Raw genomic sequence first — 23,682 nt, 5'->3', positions numbered from 1 at the left:
AAGATATAAATCATGTTCATACCAACATGATGTATGTCATGTTGGCGAAATTGAATATTGTTTATTCAATATTCAATTAAACAAAGGTAGACAAACAAGCACATGTTGAATATTATAATAAATATAAAACATACAGACCTTATCTTCATATTCAACACCACATAACTTGTAGATTTGATTGTACAGTTAAATCAAGTACCAAATATATCAAATTAATAAATATTTAAATAAACTTAAAATTCTGTAAAATCTGTGAATATAAAGATGTAGCTGAAAATCAGTTGTTGCAAATCAGCTGTATTATTTAAAAATGACAAAAAAAATAATAACTAAATATATATTATTAAATACCATGGAGTACTTTAGAATTATGATACGTTTTTAAAATATCTTGAGATATAAAAAGAAATTAGATGGCAAGTGCAAAGACCACAGAAAAATGAGTTTGAGTGTAAGAGTGTGTTTTAGTTAATTGGTTTATGGTTTTTAGTTTTTAATTAAGTGGTTATGAACTGTACTGACTATTATTTTTTAACATATTGTTTTTTGCACGCAAAACGGGTATCTCCTGAAATGACACCTTGTATTTTAAAGATTTAAGAGTATAAATATAGTGGGGAAAAAAAAAAATCAAATAAAAAACAAAAAGACAAAAAACACACTCAAAAAGGAAAACAAAAAAGAAAGAAAGAAAAACGGGCATACAGATACAAAGCTGTAGAGTTAAGTAAATGATAAATCGCGTGTTTATATAGTCTATAAATAAATAAAATAAGCTTACATTAAAATTCCGTCCTTAAAGCAGTTCAAAAGTGAAAAGATATAGACAGAAATATATTTTACACCAGAAAATATTAAATAAAAATACAACTCAAGTAAAATTGACCTCTGTATCACAAAATTGTGTTTATTTCCAGAGAAAAAGAGAATGGTCCAGTTTTCGACCATCGAACAATTTGAATTCTTGACATGTTGCTCAACCGTAGGTGGCGATAATGCTTCGGTTTTTCACTGTTGCTAAGAAACGTACCAAAGAAGAAGAAGAAGGACCCAATCACCAGCTGCGAAACACAGATGAGGAAGCATCTGACACGGGCGTCTAAGCTTGGATTCCCTGTTGCACTTTGAGCAGCGACTGTTTTATTAATAAAGAGGTTAGAAGTTCAGGTGTCAGTGTCACCACAGAGTAGAGACAGAGGTGGGACTGGTGCGGGTATGTCTTTCAGCGGAGAAGCCATGTTTAAGGGCATAGAAGCGCCGCTGTTCTGGCTGGGTGCTCTAACCGCGGCCTGGCTGTCCGTGTGCTCCGTGTATCGGCTACTGTCCGGCTTCAGGGTGTGGGTGCTGGGCAACGGAAGCCTAATCTCCCCCAACAAACTGGGAAAGTGGGCAGGTGAGAGTCTAGAAGGCTGGAAACACTAATGTCAAGCATTATCGTAGTTAAAACTGATCTTAAGCATCCTGAAATAAAGTGATGGTGAGTCTTTTTGATAAGGTTTTGGTGAAGTGAGAATTGTAACAAGGGACATTAAATGATAAAAGCAAATCTTGCATCTGGTTTATTAGCAACCTAACATGTATTGTTTTGACATAACATATCTCTATATCTGTCTGTCTGGTCTATATTTTATTATACTTCTCTTGTTATCGGATTACAGCTAGAGTAGAAATATGTCATCATAAAGATGCACCTATCAGTTGGACAGAGATAATATTAACATGATTTAATTTGCCATCGAGAAGCTCAGACTGGTGATCACCATGTCCAATAACTGACGTTATTCACATTTTATTTAAAATCTGGGGAAACATTTTATTACATCTCTGACCAATAAAAATATGTGGTAAATTAATTTCATTTGGATCTGCAACATTCGCTCCTGAAGACTTAAAATCTTGTTGCAAATGTCTGCATATCTACAAGTCTTTTTTCCCCATTTCAATACAGACGTAAGGAACAGATAGTCTTTAGAGTAAAGATTCTATCTCACTAAATTGTGCTTTGTATGTAACACTTAGAATTTATCCAAAAATAGCTGTGCCAGTATGAAGACATTTTATCATCTCTGACCAAAAAAACAAACATATGTTAAATTAATTTCTTTTTGGATTCTCAACATTCGCTGAAGACTGTATCCAGTCTGTTTGAGCAATGTATAGAATTGCAATGACAATGTGCTGAATCAAGTTTGCAAATAGGAAGGTAAAAAAAGCCAAATCTGATAAACTTTATACATTTATCACAATCTTATTGTCCGTGCTCTTAAAATGCTTTTGGTCTGTATAACTAATCGTAGCTACAAAATATGTGTGTACTGACGTTTTATTTGATAAAATTAACATAGTAGTTTGTGACACTGCCATGCAGCTGTTTTTCTAACATATTTTAATAATTCACATCTAGAATTACAGTTTATCTTCTTCTGTTCCCAGCTATAGTGTATCCAGTCTGTATGAGCAATGTATAGAATCGCAATGACAATATGCTGACTCAAATTTGCAAATAGGAAGGTAAAAATCAGACAGTTTGGTTGTAAACTGTAGTAAATCTTGTGACTGAATTATGGTTCGAGTGGATTATCAAATCAGATTGAATACTGTCCATCTTTCCATGTTTGTCACTGATCAAACCTATGACATTTGAACAGGCTACCTGATGTTACTTCATATGCGTGGCCCTGGAGTTCGAAGTTCACATTTCAACACAGATGCTGTAAGACTGTGTGTGTGTGTGTGTGTGTGTGCGTGTGTGTGTGTGTGTTAGAAATGAGCACACTGTATGGGAACTCTAATAGTTAAATGTAATCTGTTTTGGGCTATTGATCTTGGTGATTTGGATTGTAGAGAAATTGGGCTGATTGGTTTAGTTGAAAATGTTCAGAATCCCTTTTAACATGCACAGTGACATCAGTCTGCCAGAGAGAGGCAAATGTTTGGAAGTTTGGAACTGAAGTTGCTTTTTGATCTTTTTGTTGTATGTGTGGCTATAAATGGAAAATCATCAGAGGGAGAAGGGAGGTTATTTTTGGATCACTCATGCAAAATGATTTAGAATATGCAGTGAGGCAAAAGGAGCCTGTTGGCCTCCACTGCTTCTTTCATTCACAAACTTTGTCTCAGTGAAGTGGACTTGATTGGGAGGACAGCCTGATTATATAACAATTTCAGTCATTCATAAATGAGGCGCACATGAGACACAGAATCCTCAAGATTCTGGTTCAGTGGTTTCCACAGTTCAAAATACTGCGTGTGAAAGAGATGTTGAGCAAAAGAAGGGAGCATCTATGAAAATATGATTGAGCCCTTGTAGCTGCATACTAATAAAATCCACTTGCTTAGCAAAGTACTCAGAGTTATTAGTGGTATAGATCCCAGAAAAAAATAAAGTAATGCTTCAATATTGTAAAGCACATTATCACATTTTAAATTTTACTCATTTTGTTTTGCTTATCTTTGTAATCCATTTAACACATCTGCTTACATGCTGTATTAGCACAGGGGTGAGTTAGATATTTTAATGACCATCCATCCCATCTATCCGTCCACCGCTTGGGACAAGACCTGGTCCCTGACCTGGAGAAGCCACTCTACCCTTTTCCAGCTCAGTTACTTTGTCATGTTTTATTTATTGTGTGATAGTCTTCACATTTACCTTGCTATCTGATATGTATGTAGCTTGAGATGTTGCCTGCTTATTTTCGTTGTAGTTTGACCCTAGGGTTGAAAATGCTAAGAGATGTATATGGATGAAAATCATTCTTATAACAAAAATATACATGCTAAGATTTTTGTTTGTGAAGAAAACTTAATAATAATAATAATAATAATAATAATAATAATAATAATAATAATAATAATAATAATAATAATAATAAATAACATTTTATCCAATGTTTTGCATTAGTTATACATTTATAAGCATTTATTAATCCAGCTAACCTTTTTATGCTGTCTTCTTTGCAACTTTAGATTTCTGGATTTTGTCTTTGTTGAGTAGAACTCTATGTCTCCCTCTGCTGGTTATTACCTGCAATACTTAATGAGTTGCTTTGTGAAATTGGATTGTTTTATGTTTTTGTGATTTATTTACTTTTTTGTTGCATTGAATGAGCGGTACATCCTACTGTAGTATTATTTAATATATAAGACAATTTTAAATGTAAATTAGCATGGAAAATAAAAGCGGATGTTTTTTTTTCTTTGAGTTTACCTATGAAGCAAACGTCTTGTCAACATATTTGTATATGGGAAAATCAGTTTTAGATATTTTTATTATTAAATTAGTGAGGTAGTAAGCAGCTATGTTCTGTTATTCTGACATGTGATTGACTTATTTTAATTATTTGTTGGTCTCAGATTATTTTCAGTGATGGTTACTCCTGCTTATACAAGGCCTAAAATGTTGATGGAGACCTGAGAAATGAGTGGTTGTGTTGATAACAAGGGTTCATATGCACATATTAGCAGTATAATTTAGGATCCAGTCTGACCTAGTTTTACAGAAGACAACAGCAGTTCTAAAAATAAATCCTTATTTATTTGAGTGAAGGGAACATGCACTGAGCTGTAAAATCTTTCTTTTTATTCCTGTTCTGCCTGAAAAACTGTTCATTCTTAAAATGCCTAAAAATAAACCAGTCTATGTTTCCCTCATCATTTCGCCTACAGACTCTCCCGTACCCCCACACTCCTCTCTCCCTGTGCTATTTTTAGTTGCCCCCAGGATCCCCCATGCTCGTGTTTGTCATTTTCTTTTCTCTTTTCCTTGGTCGCTCCTTTCTGTTTGGCTCTCCTGCAGCCCTAGAGGATGCTTGGCATCGCAGCATCATCTGCACTCAAGAGTATCACACAAAAGAGAGATGGGCTCAATAAAAAAGCTGAATAGAGGAAGAAATAGAATAAATAGTGTAAAATAAGAAGAATGTGTGCTTTGAATAAGCTTCATTGTTATGGAAGGAATATTAGATTTTGTAAAGAGCATGGGCACCATTTTATGAAAACAAATTTGATGTATCAAACTTCTGTGCAAACAGCATTGAATCTAATATGATTTCAGTCTTATTGGGCTGAAAACATTAGAAAGGATTTTGTCTACCAAGCGTTAGATGAGGCAGTGAAAACAATTTAGAAAATTTGGCTTAGGTAATTGTTTATCCTGAAATAAATAGTGCATAAAAAAAAACAAAAAACATTGAATCCCTCCTGAGGTTTTCCCTGTCTGTCACGTTCCAACCACAGATGTCAAAGTTTTTTGAGGAATTTTATGTGGTTGAGAAATACTAAGTGATAAATAATTGAAGTGGAAGAGAGAGAATGGTTCAGCTGAATTACTCTGATTTGCTAGCTTTCCTAAGTAGGCCAAAAACTTAAAATGATCATTTCCTATATTAAATGTGTCTAGACTTTTACATGTTTGCTGCTTTTAACTATTTTCTAATGAACATCTTAGCCTTACAGTTAATGCTAAAATAGAATATGGCATACACAAATGTGTTTATGTTGTGTAACTCATATCTTCCTTATGAGTCAGAGTGCTCAGACGTTTGAGTAATATTGTAGCTTGGGAAAATCTATAAAATAATGGTTACTTAAAATGAATTTACTGAAATTACAGCATTTTATTTCAAATGACTGAAGAATGCTGCTTAACATGTTCTTTTTTCTTTCAGCGCTTTTTTATCTTTAGCCTTTTAAACGGAGATTCAAAGAAAATGCATCATCTGTCTGATCAGTCCATTTGCATTCTCTGGTAGAAGTATCCATGGACAATGATAGCTTTCCATCAAACATGGTCTTGCACAACATTTATGCACTGCTGGGGCCTTTTAACTGATTCTTAGAACCATTTCAGAAAGCTGTGGGGTTACTTTTGGTGCTCACAGTCATGGATTTACAGCTAGTTGTAGTTCAAAGAGGTAATTGAGGATCTTGACTCATAGTGAGATTGATTCACCAGGGTTTACGAACCCTGGTCCTTGAGATCTACTGTCCTAGGGGTTTTAGATGGATCTCTGCCCCAACACAACTGCAACAAATGATTTAATTATCTCTTCACCATGTCATCACGTTTGGCAAAGGCCTGTTGAGAGCCATTGATTTGAAGTTTGTTGGAACAGGGTTGCATCTAAAGGTGTATTCACACCAGGAGAATCATTTGATTTGCTTGGTCCAGACCAAAAATGGATTTCATTTTATTTTTTTTTTATTTAGTGCAGTTTGCTTTCACATTGTGCTTCATTGCAAGCAGACTATAATTTAGAAACAAAGCCACTCCGGTGACAATCATTGCTCTCGTTCGACAGAAATGACTGGGTAGGGCCAAACATCTTTATCATTTTTGATTTGTAAACTTAACATTTCAAAATTGCTGTAAACCTGTTAAGATGAAGCTTAACTGGTTAATCTTGGTTAATCTTAAGCTTATTCTCCACAGGAAAGATTGCCAAGTGTCTGGCAATCTTCATTGTGAAATAACCTTCATTGTGAAGTAATGTGCTCAGTGGAGGGAAAAATCACTAATTTTATCTGTATATTTTTATTCCATACATTTATTACTTTGTGACTAGAGATGAAGAGCATATAAAAATTGTCTGTCTTTTGGGTGTGACTATCACCTTGTATAGTCAAAGCCTTGTTAAAAAAATACAAAAACATAAAACTAAAACTTACCCATCATCAAGCAAGGGACCTCGCTAAAGCATTTGAATTTCAGTACTGCAAGCACAGTGCTAAAGGGTGCACAAAAATCTTAATATTTTGAAATTAAAAGGGACCACTTATTTGTGGCCTAATGGAACTAACAGTGGAACAAGTCACAGAGGATTTACAGAAATCATCAATTTGAATGTATTATAATTAACCCAAATTGCCTTGAAAAGTGTGTGTTTGCATAGTGGTTTCTCCTGGGTGTCTCTGTGGTCAACTGGCTGCCTGGTCAGGCTGTGCCCCACTTGTTGCCCAATGGCTGCTGAAGACTGACACCAGACCTCTCTGCAACTTTGCAAGCAGGGATGGCTGGTTGACAAATTATTGTTTTCACTGTACCAGTCCCCTTTGGGACATATTTGTTTGCCCATTTTTTAACTCTGTATATTTAGTCTTGTCCTTCCTTCTTATGTAGTATTCATTAAGCCTGAATATATATTATTGCTAGGAGAGACATTAGGAGCTGTCCTCCTTACTGCCCCTAACTAATAAAGTAGCATAATATGTGTACTTTTCTCTCTTTCTAAGCCACAACTGGGAATTTATTTTTAAAAGATTCCAGAAATGTAAATGACAATGAATGAAGAAAAGTGGGTTCACCCACGGATAAGACACGTTTTTCTTTTAAAGAGAGCTTTTTTAGGTCATACCGGGACATATTGTAGCGCTTCCTGTCTCGATCCACGTTTTGTTATATTTAGCAAGGGATGTGTTGAATCGTTCTTTTTGAAAGCTGAGGACTGCTAAAAATAGTCTGCTGCTGCTGCTGTTGCTGCTGTTTGTGCCAGGCATTTTCAGGGCATCTGCTCACTCTGCTGCTACCTATGACAGAGAGAACTTGCATTCTCTTTTCTTTGTCCTCATTTGTCACATTAGCAGCTCTCCACATCTCTTTCTGCAGAACATCAGTTTTGAATTGACAGTCTCTTTAACCTTGAAGGTGTATTCAGTGTTTTATTTAATTATTTTCTTTGTAAAGCTTGTTCTGCTCGGCCATCGTTGCCATCTTTGCCATCACAGCATTTTCTAGATGTCTCATAAGTTTCTGTAGGTGGCACTGTTAGTCTGTGTATTGGTACTGCTTTCTTTTTTGGTGCTATTATTTTTGTTTGCTTTGTTGGTTCTCCATGTGCCTTTTCTGTCTGTAAAGAAGCTTTCCTTTTTTATCACCCCTAACCCGAGAGCCAGATATTTCTGAAAGCTCTTGCTTCATTTACGTCTGCCCTTTTTCTATTCAAACAATTTTCCACTTGGCCTTCCTGGGGCTTGGCCAGTCGTTGTTTATCTAATATCAAGTGTTCTTGATATGAGACTACACAGAGATCCACGGTTGTGACTTACAAACACTTTCATATCTCTTAATGCTTCTACTTCAGAATAAAGTACACTGGCTAGATGTAACCTAGCTGTGAGCTTAATACCATGAAGAATTGTTTGAAAGATCAATTAAATAGTGTCTTTTATTTCTGTATTTATTTTTATTTATTCATTGAAATGTGTATGATGGATAGAAGGATAATTACAAAGCACTTTGAAGTTTAAGGAACACAATCAATGGTTTTCATAGATTTTTACTAATCAAATCTGAAAAGTGTGGTCTGCATTTGCTTTCAGTCCCCTTTTACTCTTTTATCACAAAAGAAAGTCCAGTGAGCAGTTTACTTGTGGGTTATCTCCATCTAAATACACGTGTTATATGAACGCCTCACAGGTTTGCTAGAGAGTATTAGTAAGAAAAACTACATCATGGACACCCAGAACACAATCATGGATGTCTCACAAACAGCTGTGTAATTCTTCACCTGACAGTGGAAAGTGTGTGGTGGAAAACTAACACTGAGCATCACATTGAACATACAATATCCACCTTGTTGGAAGAAACTAAACACAAGCTAATCCTGGAAGAAAGCAGTTATATAGTATAGGCCTATTTTCATATTTCTTTCTCTTCTGTGGTTCCATCACCATGTGTCTTTAGCACTTTGGATAATGTCTTTAGTGTCATCTGTGAATTTTGGGTGCCGTAAAACTCTGCTCAACTAACTTGATATTACATTAGGATGAAAAATGCTGTTTCATAGCACTTAAAATATATTAGCCAACAGTTGTTGCCCTGGTTGAAGGATCACCTTCTGGAGTCGGAGCCAAACTGTTTTAGATGGTTTAAGTTTAGATCAAAGCATTTTTGTGTTAGAACAATCCAATTAAAAGCCACACTAAAATCCAATAAAGATTTTGTGATTAAAAAAAAAACAAAAAAAAAACTGATATTCAAAGATTCTCTCCACCACAGATATCTAAGGTTAAGCTATTTTGCAAAGCTGAAAGGGTGAATGTTTTCAGTCTGTAATTATAAAGATGGTTGAAACATTTCCCACAATACTTGCAGCTGTAACTACAGCAGAAAAATCTGTAAAGTATTCATTCACTGGCTTTGAAGACAAATGAGTGTCAAATTTCAATGACATTAACTTGACTAGTCACTTAGAATCCCAGTAAGCTCTGGATAAAATAATGTCACTCTTCAAAAATGTCTCCTACTCCATGCATGAAGCTGTTGCAGAACTGGAGAACTCCTCTGGTGAGAGGCTGCTGCATCTGAAATGCACAAAAACTGTTTTATTATAGGTTTTGGTCCCAATAGGTTGGCATCTCTGCTGCAGTTTGCACAGTTTTCTTGCAAAGACTATAGTTATTTTATAGTTACTTTTCACTTTAAGTATACCAGATTAATGGCAAAAATGCTAATTCTACTTGTTTGACCTTTTTTGTCCAACTTCCAGTTGTAACAGGAGCCACAGATGGGATTGGGAAAGCATATGCAGAGGAGGTAGGATGGCATGGATAATGTTTCACATTAAAATAGTTATAATGTATATGTATCTTATAATGCTAGTTTTCCAAGCTTGTTTATATATGTAGTGTATGGTTCTAGTTATGTGATTCTTCATAGAATCTGTCTTAAAATGAATCTTTCTCTGGTTCTGTTTACATGTTTTTACATGTGAATGAAACTCAAATTAGTGATGCAACATTTTTTTGCTCTTGTTTTATTGTCTCTTATTTTGTGTGATTACAGCAGCATGATTTGTTTGTTTTCTCATAGACTTGATTTGTTTGGGGGTTTTTTTTCCCTTTGCTTCTAAACAGCTTGCCCGCAGAGGCTTTGCCATCGTTCTGATTAGTCGCTCTCAGGAGAAACTTGATGATGTATCCAAGACAATCGGTAAGACATGTGTACTCTTATTTTTTGACATCATCTTTGATTTTTTTTTGGTTTGTTTCTCCTTCTAACATGACACATCCTAGTAAAATATTAAAGATGACAGAATATTAGTGTTTTTAAGCAATTATTCAAACAAGTCTTACATTTCTGTGTCAAGGGAAATCAATATTGCTTGTCTTCCCAAGAAAAAGACTAATACAGGTGATCCATTAAGGCAAACAACTGCTGGACAAGGGCTTAGCCATCCATTGACATCCTTGCTGCATATCCTCATTCATTCTCAGCCTGAAGAGTTTTATCACCCAAAGGGCCTAATTGACAAGTGACTAAATGATATAGCACTGAATTGAGTGTTTTGCATGTGATCCTTTCAGTACTCTAGAGATGCAGCAGGGGTTTTATTTTGGAGGAGTAAAGCCTCCTGCTGGAGCCAAGTGTGAATGCATGCAATTGGATAAAAGGAATCCTTTCATTGATGAACATACTGGATAAATATTTAAATTAACCCTTTTGCTGTCTCTAATATCCCAATTTACTAAGTTCAAATGCATGATTGTGTCCCCAGCAAGCAAATGTGGCGTGGAGACCAAAACGATTGCAGCAGACTTCAGTGCTATAGATATTTATGCAAAGATTGAAGAGGGTCTTGCGGGACTGGAGATTGGCGTGCTGGGTAAGTCTGGTGCACCGTTCACCTAGGGTTTCCGATTTTATTTAAATATAAGAAAAGCAAATTCTCTCTAAAATGCTCTTTATTTATTTCATTTGTGTTAATTCAAGTATTGCATATTCAGGTGCATCTCAACAAGTTCAGTTATTTTTGAAAAGATCATTTTGTTTCAGAAATTCAGTTTAAAATGTGAAACTCATTGAATAGTGATGCATTTCAAACATTTGTTTCTGTTAATTTTTCAAACTAAAATTATTTTTTTAGAATATTTCTGAATATTTATGACATTATCCCAATGTCACAAATTGACATTGGGATCATTTCAAGTTATGAGACTAGACCCTGTAATGCTGTAATTCATCCAAAAGGAGCACCGACTATGTATAGAGTGCTTATACTGTAAAAAGCTGCACGTTACAAAACAATTAAATGCAATAATGTTGTGGGTTTACTTGCTGAATTTACTTGTGTTTAGTAAATAATTTAGAAATGGTGTTGGTATCTGTCTTCTGAGGGTCTATAATAAAAATAGTCCTCATATAAAGATTGGATTTTTTTTAATTATTATTTCCATTGTATTCCAGGCATCACATTCTTTTAACTGACATCTGGCTACAGCTGCTGTTTCTTAATGACCTTTTACTTGAACAACTCAAATCAAATGAATCATTAAATATCTGACTGGCACAGAGAGCTTGATTAGATGGTACTTAAGTAATGGAATCAGCTAATATTTACTGCAGTTAAAGCAGTTATTTGCAAAATTTATATTGCATACAATTTGTGAGAATTAATTTAAAATATATTTTACAGCATCATACTGTGCACTATATTTTTTTAAAATGCATTTTTTGTTTTTGAATAATGTTCTGAGTTGTTTCTACATCTGTTAAATGCATAAACATAAGATATTAAAATACAACTTTATGTGCATCTGGTTTAACAACCCATTGCTGCCCCCAAAAGACAAGAAAACGAATAGCACTTTTTTCATTTTTTTTTTTTTAATAAAATGTAATTTTTTTCTGGTTTAAAGTCAGGGGTTTTCAGTGTATTTTCAGGCTCTGTCACTTAAAAATAAAACAAAAGAAAAAAATCTACTTTTATTTTGTAGTAAACAATGTGGGCACATCTTACTCCTACCCTGAATTCTTCCTCAACGTTCCCAACCTGGACACGGTAAGTTGTCTTTTTTTGACAGCTATCTAATTGAAGTTCAGATCACTTATGTTGAATTTGTGATCTTCAACATAAGATCACTTATGCTGAAGATAGTAAGTGACCTTATTATCTTCAATTGAATTAAAAACCGCCTAAAAGTAATCTCTCATAATTTAATAAGTCAGTTGGGTTTGTAAGATATGGACTGGTGTTGTTTGACCATGTAAATTTATAAAACCTTTAACTCAGACAAGAATTCCTGAAGGTGATTAACTGGTCTTGTTTTTATTTCAGTTAATTGACACAATGATCAACATTAACATAACGTCAGTGTGCCAGGTAAGTATGAATAAGTTTTGAATCACAGTAACTAAAAAGAAGGAAAACATTTTTAAATACCAGCCTGAAAAGAAACCAACCATTTCTACTGAAGTCATGGTTGTGTAAGTTTCTCTGCCTACCATTTGATATTTAGATAATCACCTTCAGCTGTAATTACAACCTTGACTCTGTTGATGGATTGGTAGGTCTGCTATTGAACTAAAAATCCAGCATGTTTCTAAAACAAACAAAAAAAAAAAAAAATGGAACTCGGGTTTAAAAAATTAGGTGGAATAAAACTAGAGTTTTATAAATGTTGTCTTATGCAAGCTTGTTTGGAATCCTGTGGCAGATATTAAATTAAATGTCTAGCTCAGTCCCAGTCTGTATTCAATAAACTTTATAAAGTTTGAATTTTGCTCATATTATTAGCTTTCCCCTGTGGTATCTGAACCACCTCTGAGTAATTACGTTTGTCTTAAATGGATTCAGATTGCCGGGATTTTTTTCTGATGTGTGTATTGCCAGTTAGTCACACAGAGATGAGAACACTCTTTCACGCACACACAAAAACATGGGAAACAGTGACATAAAACACAGTAAGTCACTTCTGTCCCTGTTATCCTCATATAGCAGCTCCCAGAGAAGCAGCTAAAGTCCACCCACTCTTTTAACACTTAATTTGGGTCATTCAATATTTCTCCAAATGGCTCCCTGTGCTATCATTAACATTTCCTCCCTCTCTTTGTGTTACCTCTCTGACCACTTCTTCACACACCTCCCACACAGGTGTAGGTTTGCAGGCACACATCCACACACAAACAATAAGCATTCTGTATCTGTAACTTCGATTCAGCGTCTCTCTGGCATCACTTTTTAATTGCTATTTTTCCCCCCCAGATGACTCGTCTTGTTTTACCTCAAATGGTAGAAAGGTGAGTTTGTTTTTTTTTGTTCCCATACAGAAATGCCACCGATGCTGGAAAAAAGTATTAACACTTACTTACTTTTTTCACACAATTCAGATTTATTCTAAAACAGATTTTATTGAAATAAATATTGACCAAGTAGCCTATTATGATAAACTGAAAATACCTCTGATAAAGTTAGTTGACTTTAACATGATTTGAAATAAAACACACTTGTCTGTAGAAGGTCACACATTTGACAGCATCATTATATCAAAGGTGTGACCTGTAGACCTCAGAGACTGGATTGTGTCAAGGCACAAATATTGTGAATAGAACTACTTTGACAGCATTGAACTCCCTTGAAAAACACAGTTCAGAAAACCAGCTGGACTCTATTTAGGTCTGACCAGCTAACAAAACTGAATAACTGGGAGACTCAATGGTCTCCTAGGCAGACTTCCGCCTTGTAAGATGGAATGATCCAGAACTTCCGCTATTCACTACTCACTCCACCAGTTTGACCTGTTATGGTAAACTGATGTCAAATTTATTCAGATAGCATATTAAAAATGTAATTTGACCAAATAGCTTAACAATTACCTCAACAGTAACAAAAATGGCAAATCGAATAGATGGTAATAAAATAAAACAAGACTTCCAATGTCTAAAAATCACTTAGCATCTCATTCAGAGAAATAGATGTTTTTAGCTGGCAAATTCTCAATCACTACTTTATTTTAAGTTTGATTGTAGAACATCAAGAAAAAACTGGCTGATTGACTGAAGTGCTTTGAAATATGAGCAAATGTTAAGGAGATCATGTAGATAAGATGGGGCTAGCCCAAATATGACCACTAAAAGGCACTTTGCAGCTGGATTTGGCCAAAAAGCACCTTCTAGATTTTCAGACCCAGAGAAAAAAAATCTTTGCCCTGATGAAACAAAAACCATTTCCTTTGGCCTGAACACTGAAAAATGAACTGAAAACACTGCTGTTAAACATAGCATTTACAGCATTATGTTGTAAAGATGTGTTTAAGCAAAGAAAATGGGTGCACAAGGATACAATGACAGTGGGGAAAATATGGAGAGATCCTTTGAGACCTCCCTCCACAGAGTGCTTTGGAACGCTACGTCTTCCAACACACTGACTCAAAGCAATCACCAGGAGAAAGGAGTGGTTCTAGGAACAGTTTGTGAATGTCCTTGAATGGGCCAGACGGAGGTTGGACTGAAATCCAGTTGAACATCTCTGGAAAAGTTTGTTTACAAATACTCCTCATCTAACCTTGCTAAGCATAAGATTTGCAGAGACAAATTGGAGAAATACTGTAAAATATATGTACCAAGTTTGTAGAGCTGTTTCCATGGAGTCTTGATTGCTGCCAGAAATGCTTCAACAAAATATTGAATTTTATGAAACTCTGGATTAACAAGCTTTTGGCTAAATTAAAGAAAAAAATACGTATTATTCAAAAAGGTTTTGTACCTTGAGAGGTAAGGTGTAGGTCAATAACCAAATCTGTTTTAGAATACATATTGAAAGGATTGAAATACTGTTTATTCAGTAAATGATTATGTAGATGGATGATGAAGGCACAAAATGTAAAATATAATTGGATTTTTTTTTACTTCTGGAGCTGAGCCCAAACTTAAATCAGACCCCAGCAAAATTCGTCCACTGACAGTTTAAGGGTTTTTGAGAAATTTGTCTGCAAAATCTACAAGGTGAAAAAGTTGTTGCTCCATTAGAAATTTCTTTGGGTTTTTCTTTCTTGCATGTTTCCTATTAGCATGTGTAATAGTTGGCAATGAGTTTTTAAATATTCCTGTTGAGGAATTTTGATGTATCTTTTATTGCAGTGCTTTTAAGTCTGAACAACAGTAGAAAGCCAAAGTTGTGGACCATTAATAATTGCAAGGTGTCTCAGGAGTTGAAGAACCAGATCTATTCCAGATAATCATACCGCATTGTTTTCTTTTAATATAAGATGGGTTTTTGTCTGAGACGTTATTGGTGTTATGCCAAATATCACACCATTCTAACGACCAATTTGTTTAGGGAAATTTTTTGTCCTAGAATACATGTGAGCCATATTTAAAATCCAACTAAAAATGAACTAATCTGACACAGTTTGCCAAAACAGTTTGGCATTTTCCAAATGTGGCATCAACTGAATGCCAGTGGCACTGGGGTAAGCTCTCAGTCAGCCAAAAGGGGGAGACAGTGTTGCTTTTTCTGTTAAAAGCTGGAAGACGCAGAAGCCACAATACAGACGTTTTTTAAAATAAATTATTTGGAAATCTATAGAAAAAAAATATTTTTTTAAATCAAAATTTTCTATATTATTTAACATCAAAAACCTAAGAATTCCTAATATGTTTGGCAGCATCTGACTTTATTTATAAAGTCAGATGGTTTCTATTTGGTTTCATATAGATTTATGTATGGTATTCTTCTGTTATCACTGTGCTCAGGATTCATGTCTTGCTGAATATTTTCCTTACAATAAAGTTTATTTTCAGCAGGGGAAAAAATCAGGATGAAGGTACCAAAAGCTGAAGCAAAAATGTCATCAGATTGTAAACATTTAAGTATTGATGTTGGTGTATCTTTGATCTTATCATTATCCACCAGCTCTACTTTGATGTACTACGAGTGGAGTTTTGGCTCAGCATGCGAGTACATGTGCTACCATATTCTTTTATCTTGCTGGGATTGATTTCAGGCTGAAGTGTCTGCTGCCCCCCACCTGCCAGCCTTTTTTCCCTTCTTTCTGGCGTAAAAGATTTTTTTTTTTGTCATTGTATGTGGTTTCTAGGAAAAAGGGAGCCATCCTAAACATCTCATCTGCCAGTGGGATGTACCCTGTTCCTCTCCTCACCGTCTATTCTGCCTCCAAGGTAATTGTGGTACATGGTGTATGACCTTCGCATCAAATGTTACTTGAAGGAATACCTGTAGGCACATCTCGGCTTCATAAACAGTTTGTTAACATGCACTGTAGCCTTCGAGGAGAAGAAGGCTGTCTTGTTCTCATTTTACAAATTATTGTTTTATTGACAAACATTGCCTCAGGCAAAACCTAATCGATATGTGTAGGAATAGAGCAGCATTAATGTCTATTAGTGTTATGTTCTCTTTGGTAGCTGAAAAACGGTCTGTCCCTCACTGCTACACTTAAGTTTGTTGGCATCTGTTTTTTTTCCTGCTGAATCCCATTATCCGCACTTTCAATGTGCAACTAAACAGTCATTGCACTGCAAACTTGATACACTGCTGTATGTTCCAGGTCTGGATAATGATGAAAAAGGAAAACAAAAATGTTAAAAAGTAGCTATATACAGATTTCCTACTTTCTTTTTTTTTCTCCCTTCTGTCCTTTTCCTTCCTTATGTCCTCCTTTACTTCTTCCTTGTATCCTTTATTTCTTCCTTTTCTTCCTTCCTTTTTTATGTTACTTTCCTTTTTTGTTCTTTATTTTTTATCCATTCTTCCATCCCTCATGTTTCTTTTTCATGGATTTTAAAAAAAATTTATATTTTAAGTTGAGTGCAAAGGATGGAATAGTCAACTTTTGAGTTAGAAAAAGACTGAAGTTTTTAAATTAAAACTTTGTAAGAATCCTGCCGATAGACCTTTTTAAAATTATTTTTCATTAATAGAATGATGAGAACTTGGTAAAAGGGAGTATTAATCACATACTATTGCTTCAAACAGGCATTTGTGGACTTCTTCTCCCGAGGACTGCAAGCTGAATACAAGAGCAAAGGGATCATCATTCAGGTAATTAACGGACTAATCTAATTTAAGGGTTCCTACACTGTTATCAGGTGCTGTTGATTAATAACTGAAGTTTGGGGAGGAGTAAAAGGAAATTAAGCAAAGATAATGAGGCTATTTGGATTGATGCTTTTTTAAAAATTCTTTTATCAATTTCTCTGTTTTTAGAGCGTTTTGCCGTTTTATGTTGCCACCAAACTGAGTAAAATTCGTCGCCCTACCCTGGACAAGCCTAGTCCAGAGAACTACGTTGCAGCTGAGCTCAACACTGTGGGGCTGCAGACTCAGACCAATGGATACTTGCCACATGCTATTATGGTATGTCATGAAATGAACCAGAAATTTCTCTAAAACTATGCTTTAACCTGTTAATTGTGTTGCCTCCAGTGGTAGATGGTGTTGTAGGAATTCACACCCATAAAGGATCCGTCTGATTGTAACACAGTGGGTACAGTCTGAAACATTTATAAAAGCACTCACACTTTAATTGCTTAGATCCCAACATTTTACAAGGAAAGAAAATGAGACAGGAAAGGAAAAATAACATCAAGGCCACTAACTTATCATTTCACAGCGAGTACACTTTGTATCTTATTTCAAGTCATGCAAGGTGTAACTGTAACAAACTCTAAATGTGTTTCATAACTACAGACTTCCTTTTTTGCACATTTGAGGCATGGAAAAAAGAAGGATCTTCAGTTGGCATCACAACCTGATATTTTACAGTTGCAAAACCGTAATCTATTGATTCTTTTTTTATGTCGGCTACATTCTAAAACAGAATAAAACCTTTAAGGAAATGCTTAATATTAAATCTTTTAATATTTTAAGCTCCAGACACAACAGTCACACACTTTGTTTTGTTAAGCTTAAATCTTTTTTTCAGGTAAAATTGAAATTGACCGAAAATATAAGCTGGAGAGCTGTTTTAATTGTATGTTGTATTGTTCCAATCAGAGAGCTTTCGCTCCCTCCACAATGCTCTGCTCCAAAGGTTTCAAATTCCTCATCACCTCCTTACCAGGGCTGTATTCTCTTTTTACCCAGTTAGACATGACAAAAATAGATGGATGGGATTTGGGGTTTAAATGTCTCTTGAAAACTACCCCGAAAGAATCTTATGTGGGGATAAAAAAGAATCCTGGTCAAATGTATGTACATGTATGCTAATTAAGAACCATTTATTTAAGTGAACTGCTTAAGTATTTGCTGTTGTTTCGTCGATCGTTTCTTAGGAAACACCTGGGATTTCATTCCCAGCACCGTTTCATAACATTGAACTAAAAAATACTTCTTCGTATACAGACAGTTAGTCCAGTTCTGAGCAGTTATTGGTAACAAAGTTTTACTTGTTTACAGATTGTACTGTTTTATGAATTGTGCTCAACTTCAGCTACATTAGGCCTCAGGATGACCTGAAGCCTTCTTTTTATTGATCCATGTCTAAAAAAAAATCCAGCACAGCTAAGAAACCTATCCCTTATTTTATCTCTAGTTTATCAGTTCTGCAGCCATAGCAAACAACTGCTGACATTTTTTGTATATAGAGAGAAAATATTTTATGTAGCCTGTTTATATAACCTTGTGGAGCAAATAAAACACATTTTGTGCAGACTCGATGACTGTGTAAGTTATGAAACCATGCTTGTAGTACGCAAGTTATCCATTTTTTAAAGAAATAAGCTTTCTTTAGCACTATAGAACTGGAACAGCATAATACATACGCAGCATGGTGAAGGTATGCCATGGCAACTGTGTTAAAAGCTCATCAAGCTCCGGTTTGACTTTATACAAAAAAAATCCTCCTACGAGCTCACCTCTATTCACAAAGGTAATGTTGTTCCAACAGCTGCTCCTGGCATCTGTTTGGAAGTAAACATCCTCCAAAATAATGGAGTTGGATGCCTCACTACCTTTCAGCATTGTCTGCATCCTAATGACACCTTATCAGAAATGAGGCGGAAACTTCAGTCCTGGCCTGATTTTCCAGTCTGTGCCTTCATTCATCAGAGGTCACAAGCATATGTCAATGTCAGCGTGCTGCAGTGAACTATATGACCTAAATATCAACGATCATGTTTATTGATTATACATTTAGGTGACACTATTTATTTCAGCACACAGGTGGTCAATGAATTATGTTCATCATAAAAAGGCTTTTATTAATCCTGTGCAGTCACTGGGTTTTGTGCAGATAGCATCAATTCAGCTCAGATCTTGTCTGCCCTCAGCCACAGTATTTCAGCGGTCCATAAGCAGCGGACAAGCGGAGCTGTTGTGTTTATCTGATAATCCCTCTCTGTTCAGCTGTGTCTCAGCACTCTGCACGTTTTACAGTTTTAAGCCACAGTTCACCAGTATCCAATTTAGACTGCTGTAAAACTGCAATCTGCACCTTTCTGGGGATAAACAACATCTGTTCTGTTAACTGTGCCGCTGCTTATTTTTCTTTGGTTGTACAATTAGAATGACATAGTAATACGCTCAAAATAATAAAACTAAATGGATAAGTGAGTGGAGTGTGAAATTTCATGCTGTTCCTGCAGTTTTTGACCAACCAGTACATGTAAATTACCTTTGATGATGCTTCTTGGTGATCTTTGACTGGGCTCAATCAGCTTCTCATTTACTGGGTTTGTAGTCTTTAACTACATAAAGCAAACCACTTTTCTCCTTTTACTGTAGCCACATTAGGTTGAGTGAAACAAAGATTTTGTAAAAGAGAGAAAAGCTACAAAATATGCTGAAACTTAATTACGGTTATTAAAAATAAAATAAAATTTTGTTGGAATTTCAAACTGCACTTAAGCAATTTAAATCCTATTCCATTTTTCTTTTTTTTTCACACCTTAAACGAAAACGGATCCAAAGAGAAGTTTAATGGACTCTTTCTTGGCTGCCTCTCCAGCAAGTTCCATGTGATTATATGTGGTAATAATCAGGCTAACAAACAGATAGGCAGCTGTAATCACATACCTTCTTCTCTGCTCTCACCATGCTGGAAGAATGAGTTCTTTATGTTTTCAGTTAGTCTGAGTAAAACTGCTGATTAGACCGCATAAACCTGCTCCTCACTTAGGGAGAGGACTGAAATTCTAAACCAAATCATCTGGTTTTACTGTGAATCTCTTCTGCAAAACGCTTTAAAGTTCAAATTGATTTGCATTGCAAGTGAAAAGTTTACATGAACATTAATGTCATTAATTTGTGGCTTTTTATTGTGCATTTGAACCAATCTTCTCTTGGAATGACGTAACGACAGATCAAGAGCTTACGATGATTTTAAAATTGGTATTTATTGTGGCTTTTCTCACAGGCATTTAATTATATTCCAGAAATTATTAAAAGGGTAGATGCTTGGGCCATTGCAGCAGCTTAATGTGAACCTTCATCATCCTTTCCAAAACCAGTTTACGTTTGTGTCTGTGATCTAGGCGTTTATTTGAGAAGTTGAAGAACATGGAGGTTGCCCTTCTACAGTATTCCATCTACTTTTTTGCTAATTTAGTATCAATGGGAGTGCATTGATATTTACCATAATTCTAACACCACCATGCTTCACAGTTGACTCATTTTTGTGGGTTTTGTACATTAATTTCTTCCAACACATTTTTTTTTTCTTTTCATTGTTGTTCTGACTTTTCATGGATGGATAAATCTGCCTTCTCATATAGCATTTTTAAAATTTCTGGTTTCAACCCATTAGGGATTTGTGATCGATGGCTGTCCCAGAGAAACAAGATATTTACGTTAACTTCTCAGATTTTGCCAGAGGCTGCTCCAGAATTACACCCGAAGCTTTTTGATTGCTGCAAAAAGCACTATGGTTGAGTTGCTGAACATTAAGGCACAGCTGCCAAAGTCCACTCATTGAATTCTACTATTTTCACCTTTTGGATACAATCCTGCTCCAACACAACATTCAATTGATTCAATTATAAAAACACTTTAATCTCAAATGAAATGTTGCTGTAATTCATATTACACAGTTTCTTCACAGAGTTGTAGTAGGTGCTGATGGCTGTGAGGAGAAAGGATCTCCTGTAGTGGTCAGTTTTACAGCAGCTCTGAAGAATCTTCTGACTGAAGGCACTCTGTTGTAGAAAAGTTTCATGGTGGTGATTTTATGAAGAATCCTTTTTTCACTATTATCTCCAGTGTTTCCACTGAAGAGAATCGGCCTTCATCAGTTTCTTTATCCTAGTTAAGTCTGTGGTTCTGATTCTGCTCCAACATTGGAGTAGACTTTTGGACCGGGAATATGATCCTGCTGAAAATTATACTTGTGAGCAGAAATCCTGGTTTTGAAACCTCCATAAAAATTTATTTATATGCATCAGGAACATCCCAAATAGAATGACATTGAACTCGATGCCAGTGGAAGAATACGTAAACTTTCCAGCTGTACTATCAAATCAATCAATCAATCAAATTTTATTTGTATAGCACATTTCAGCATCAAGGCATTTCAAAGTGCTCTACATCATATCAAACACAGAAACACAATGCAACATAGAATCAATAATCAAAATACGACATTAAGTCAAATTCCATCACTAAATTTATAATTGATTACGTTTCAAATACAATCCTAAACAAGTTGGTTTCTACACTTCCCACAGCTGCTGAAGTAGTCATTTGTATTCCTTCATAACGCAGAGACTCGTAAATTCATCCACTGTCCCCAGAAAGTGCAACCTTCTAGCTACAAAAAACTTGGATTGTTTCTTTTGCTTTTTAAAGTGGCATTAAGGAAAGCATCAAATAGTTCCCAAATAAGGACATGAGTTTTGTGATCTCTGACTTTAACAAATGGCATGTAGTTCAGACATAATTGGAAAAGGGCATATACAATAAGATGGCACAATTGCTTGAGTTTTTTCCCCTTGTACAAACACGCTTGCCACATTTGTTGCTCCTGTGGGTTGGAGATTAATAATGAATGCTAATCTGTTATTTGTAAATGCCACCAGATGACCATGTAATTTCCCTCTGTAGGGTTGGGTGACTACAGCTCTGCTTCCAGCCAAGATGCTCAACAGCTACGTGATGGGGATGGGTCTGTCCCAGCGCGCTCGTTACCTCAAGAAGCAGAAGCAGGGGTAGGGGGATCAGATGGACGGTGAGAGCCACAGCAAGAGACGGAGGGGACCAGGTGCATTAATGTCATGTCCAACTGCTGTCATCATCATGGACCAGGCAAAGAGAAAGTGACAGTTTCTGGGCAACATCTCAGTTTTCCTCCCGCAAGTGATCGATGATGTGAGCCAGTCTCTATGTGCTCAACCCAAACAGTTGTATAAAATAACCATTGGATTAATTGGTGCATTCAGTAAACGGCTTTAATTAAAAGTAGAATCTAAAACCAGACCATCTGTCTAAGAATTGTGATGAGAAATTAATTCTACAAGAGAAAGGAGGCTACGAAGTTGGAATTATGAGGGACATGATGTCTCTTGGCATCGTGCATGCATTTTATGGCTTCTGTTGGCTAAAACACTGGAAGTGTGACTTACTTTAAGGATGATTCACCAGTATTCACTCTTCATAGTTTCGTATTATTCTTTTTTTGGTGTCTAGTGTTCACCACGTTGATTTAAACGCTTTCTGTTAAAGCACCAGCTAAATCATTCCCAAGCTTTTGTTTTTGTGTAATTAATGTCTCAGTAATTTTTATTTATGACAGATACTGAAATAGTTTAACCAAACACTTTGATTAATTGATAGTTGCATTTCTGATTACAACACATACGTTGTTGCATGTCCATCTACTTAGAAATTTCCACAAATATATTTTGACCTGCTATGTTTTGAACTATTGTGTCATGATGGCTGTTCGTTCAAACCATTGGTAGATTCTTCAAGTATGTTTGATCTGCTTGATCAAATTGGGTCTGTAAACTATTTCAGATTTGCCATTTCAATTCTCTCATTTCAGCATAAACTTATTATCTTTTTTTATCCTGGATGATTGACTTAATTTTGAAACTTAGATTGCACTTGTTCTTCCTCCTATCAATAAATATTCTTTTTCAGATCAATTTGTCTTGTTTTTTTTAATGCATTAGTTTTGTCTTTAGTTTTGTTTACTTTTTACATTTTAAAGTTTAAGCTACTTTTGAAGTATGATTATTAAAATTATTAGAGAAATAACAGACAGTCAAGCATATTATTACTGAATTGATTAATTTTAATTATAATTCTTATAATCAATTTAGCTGTATCAATATATTAAAAACCTTTATAGAAATGATTCAGTTAACTGTAGCATATTAATTTACCTTCTGTACAGGGATGCACTATAAGTACTGAATACATGACATTTTTCCTAGTTTAAATTTTTGAGATAAGGCCATTATCAAATTCACACCAGATGCTTGAAACAAGCAGAGTAATCAAAAAATCTAAAACAAATTAGTCCACACATTAAGTTATTTGTAGTGAAATTGGGAATAAGTACTGAAAATTTACAAAATGCATAGAAAGTCAAGATCTGTTCTAAAATCAGTTGGTAATAAAACATTGCTGCGACTACATGTACATCAATATCATCTAGTTTTAATATAAACTGATTGCCTAAAAAGTGTTGTACAGTTGCAAAGAGATCTTCACACAAATGTCTTGCTGTTGCAAAATGTGAATGACAATGGATTCCTAAACTGGAAGAGAAAAAAAAAAATCATCATAAAACAGCCATGGCTTGGCGTCCCATCATAAAATTTCTGAGAGGATTTGAAAGATTAAGAGTTGTGCAAGAATCAAGAGGCACTTGTAGAGAAGAGAGTCAGAAAGTGGTATAGTTTCCCCAATGAAAAACGTTAATGCACTCATCCACTGTGCCTTATTTGCAGAATCTTTGCTGAAGACTATTGCTAGAGATTGTTGAGGCTTTTTTACAGTTTGC

General features: G+C 35.3%; 1 protein-coding gene across 1 annotated transcript; it reads left to right on the top strand.

The window, feature by feature from the left end:
* Positions 1–986: 986 nt before the first annotated feature.
* hsd17b12b (hydroxysteroid (17-beta) dehydrogenase 12b) lies at positions 987–22,819 on the top strand. Its single transcript, XM_044106661.1, has 11 exons — positions 987–1,393; positions 9,489–9,535; positions 9,856–9,931; positions 10,497–10,604; positions 11,716–11,780; positions 12,057–12,101; positions 12,984–13,018; positions 15,817–15,898; positions 16,716–16,781; positions 16,947–17,096; positions 21,777–22,819. The coding sequence occupies exons 1-11, from the start codon at positions 1,216–1,218 to the stop codon at positions 21,882–21,884; spliced, it is 960 nt and encodes a 319-aa protein (XP_043962596.1). The 5' UTR covers positions 987–1,215; the 3' UTR covers positions 21,885–22,819.
* The last annotated feature ends 863 nt before the right edge of the window (positions 22,820–23,682 follow it).

Source organism: Gambusia affinis, linkage group LG02, assembly GCF_019740435.1.
Source record: "Gambusia affinis linkage group LG02, SWU_Gaff_1.0, whole genome shotgun sequence".
Taxonomy (NCBI): Eukaryota; Metazoa; Chordata; class Actinopteri; order Cyprinodontiformes; family Poeciliidae; genus Gambusia; species Gambusia affinis.
The sequence above is the reverse complement of the archived record's forward strand: the minus strand, read 5'-3'. Positions and strand labels throughout refer to the sequence as shown.

Coding starts and splice junctions, on each gene's coding strand:
- hsd17b12b (XM_044106661.1), top strand. CDS start 1,216: ATGTCTTTCAGCGGAGAAGCCATGTTTAAGGGCATAGAAGCGCCGCTG. Junction 10,605..11,715: donor ACTGGAGATTGGCGTGCTGG/GTAAGTCTGGTG, acceptor TTTATTTTGTAG/TAAACAATGTGGGCACATCT. Junction 13,019..15,816: donor TTACCTCAAATGGTAGAAAG/GTGAGTTTGTTT, acceptor TGTGGTTTCTAG/GAAAAAGGGAGCCATCCTAA.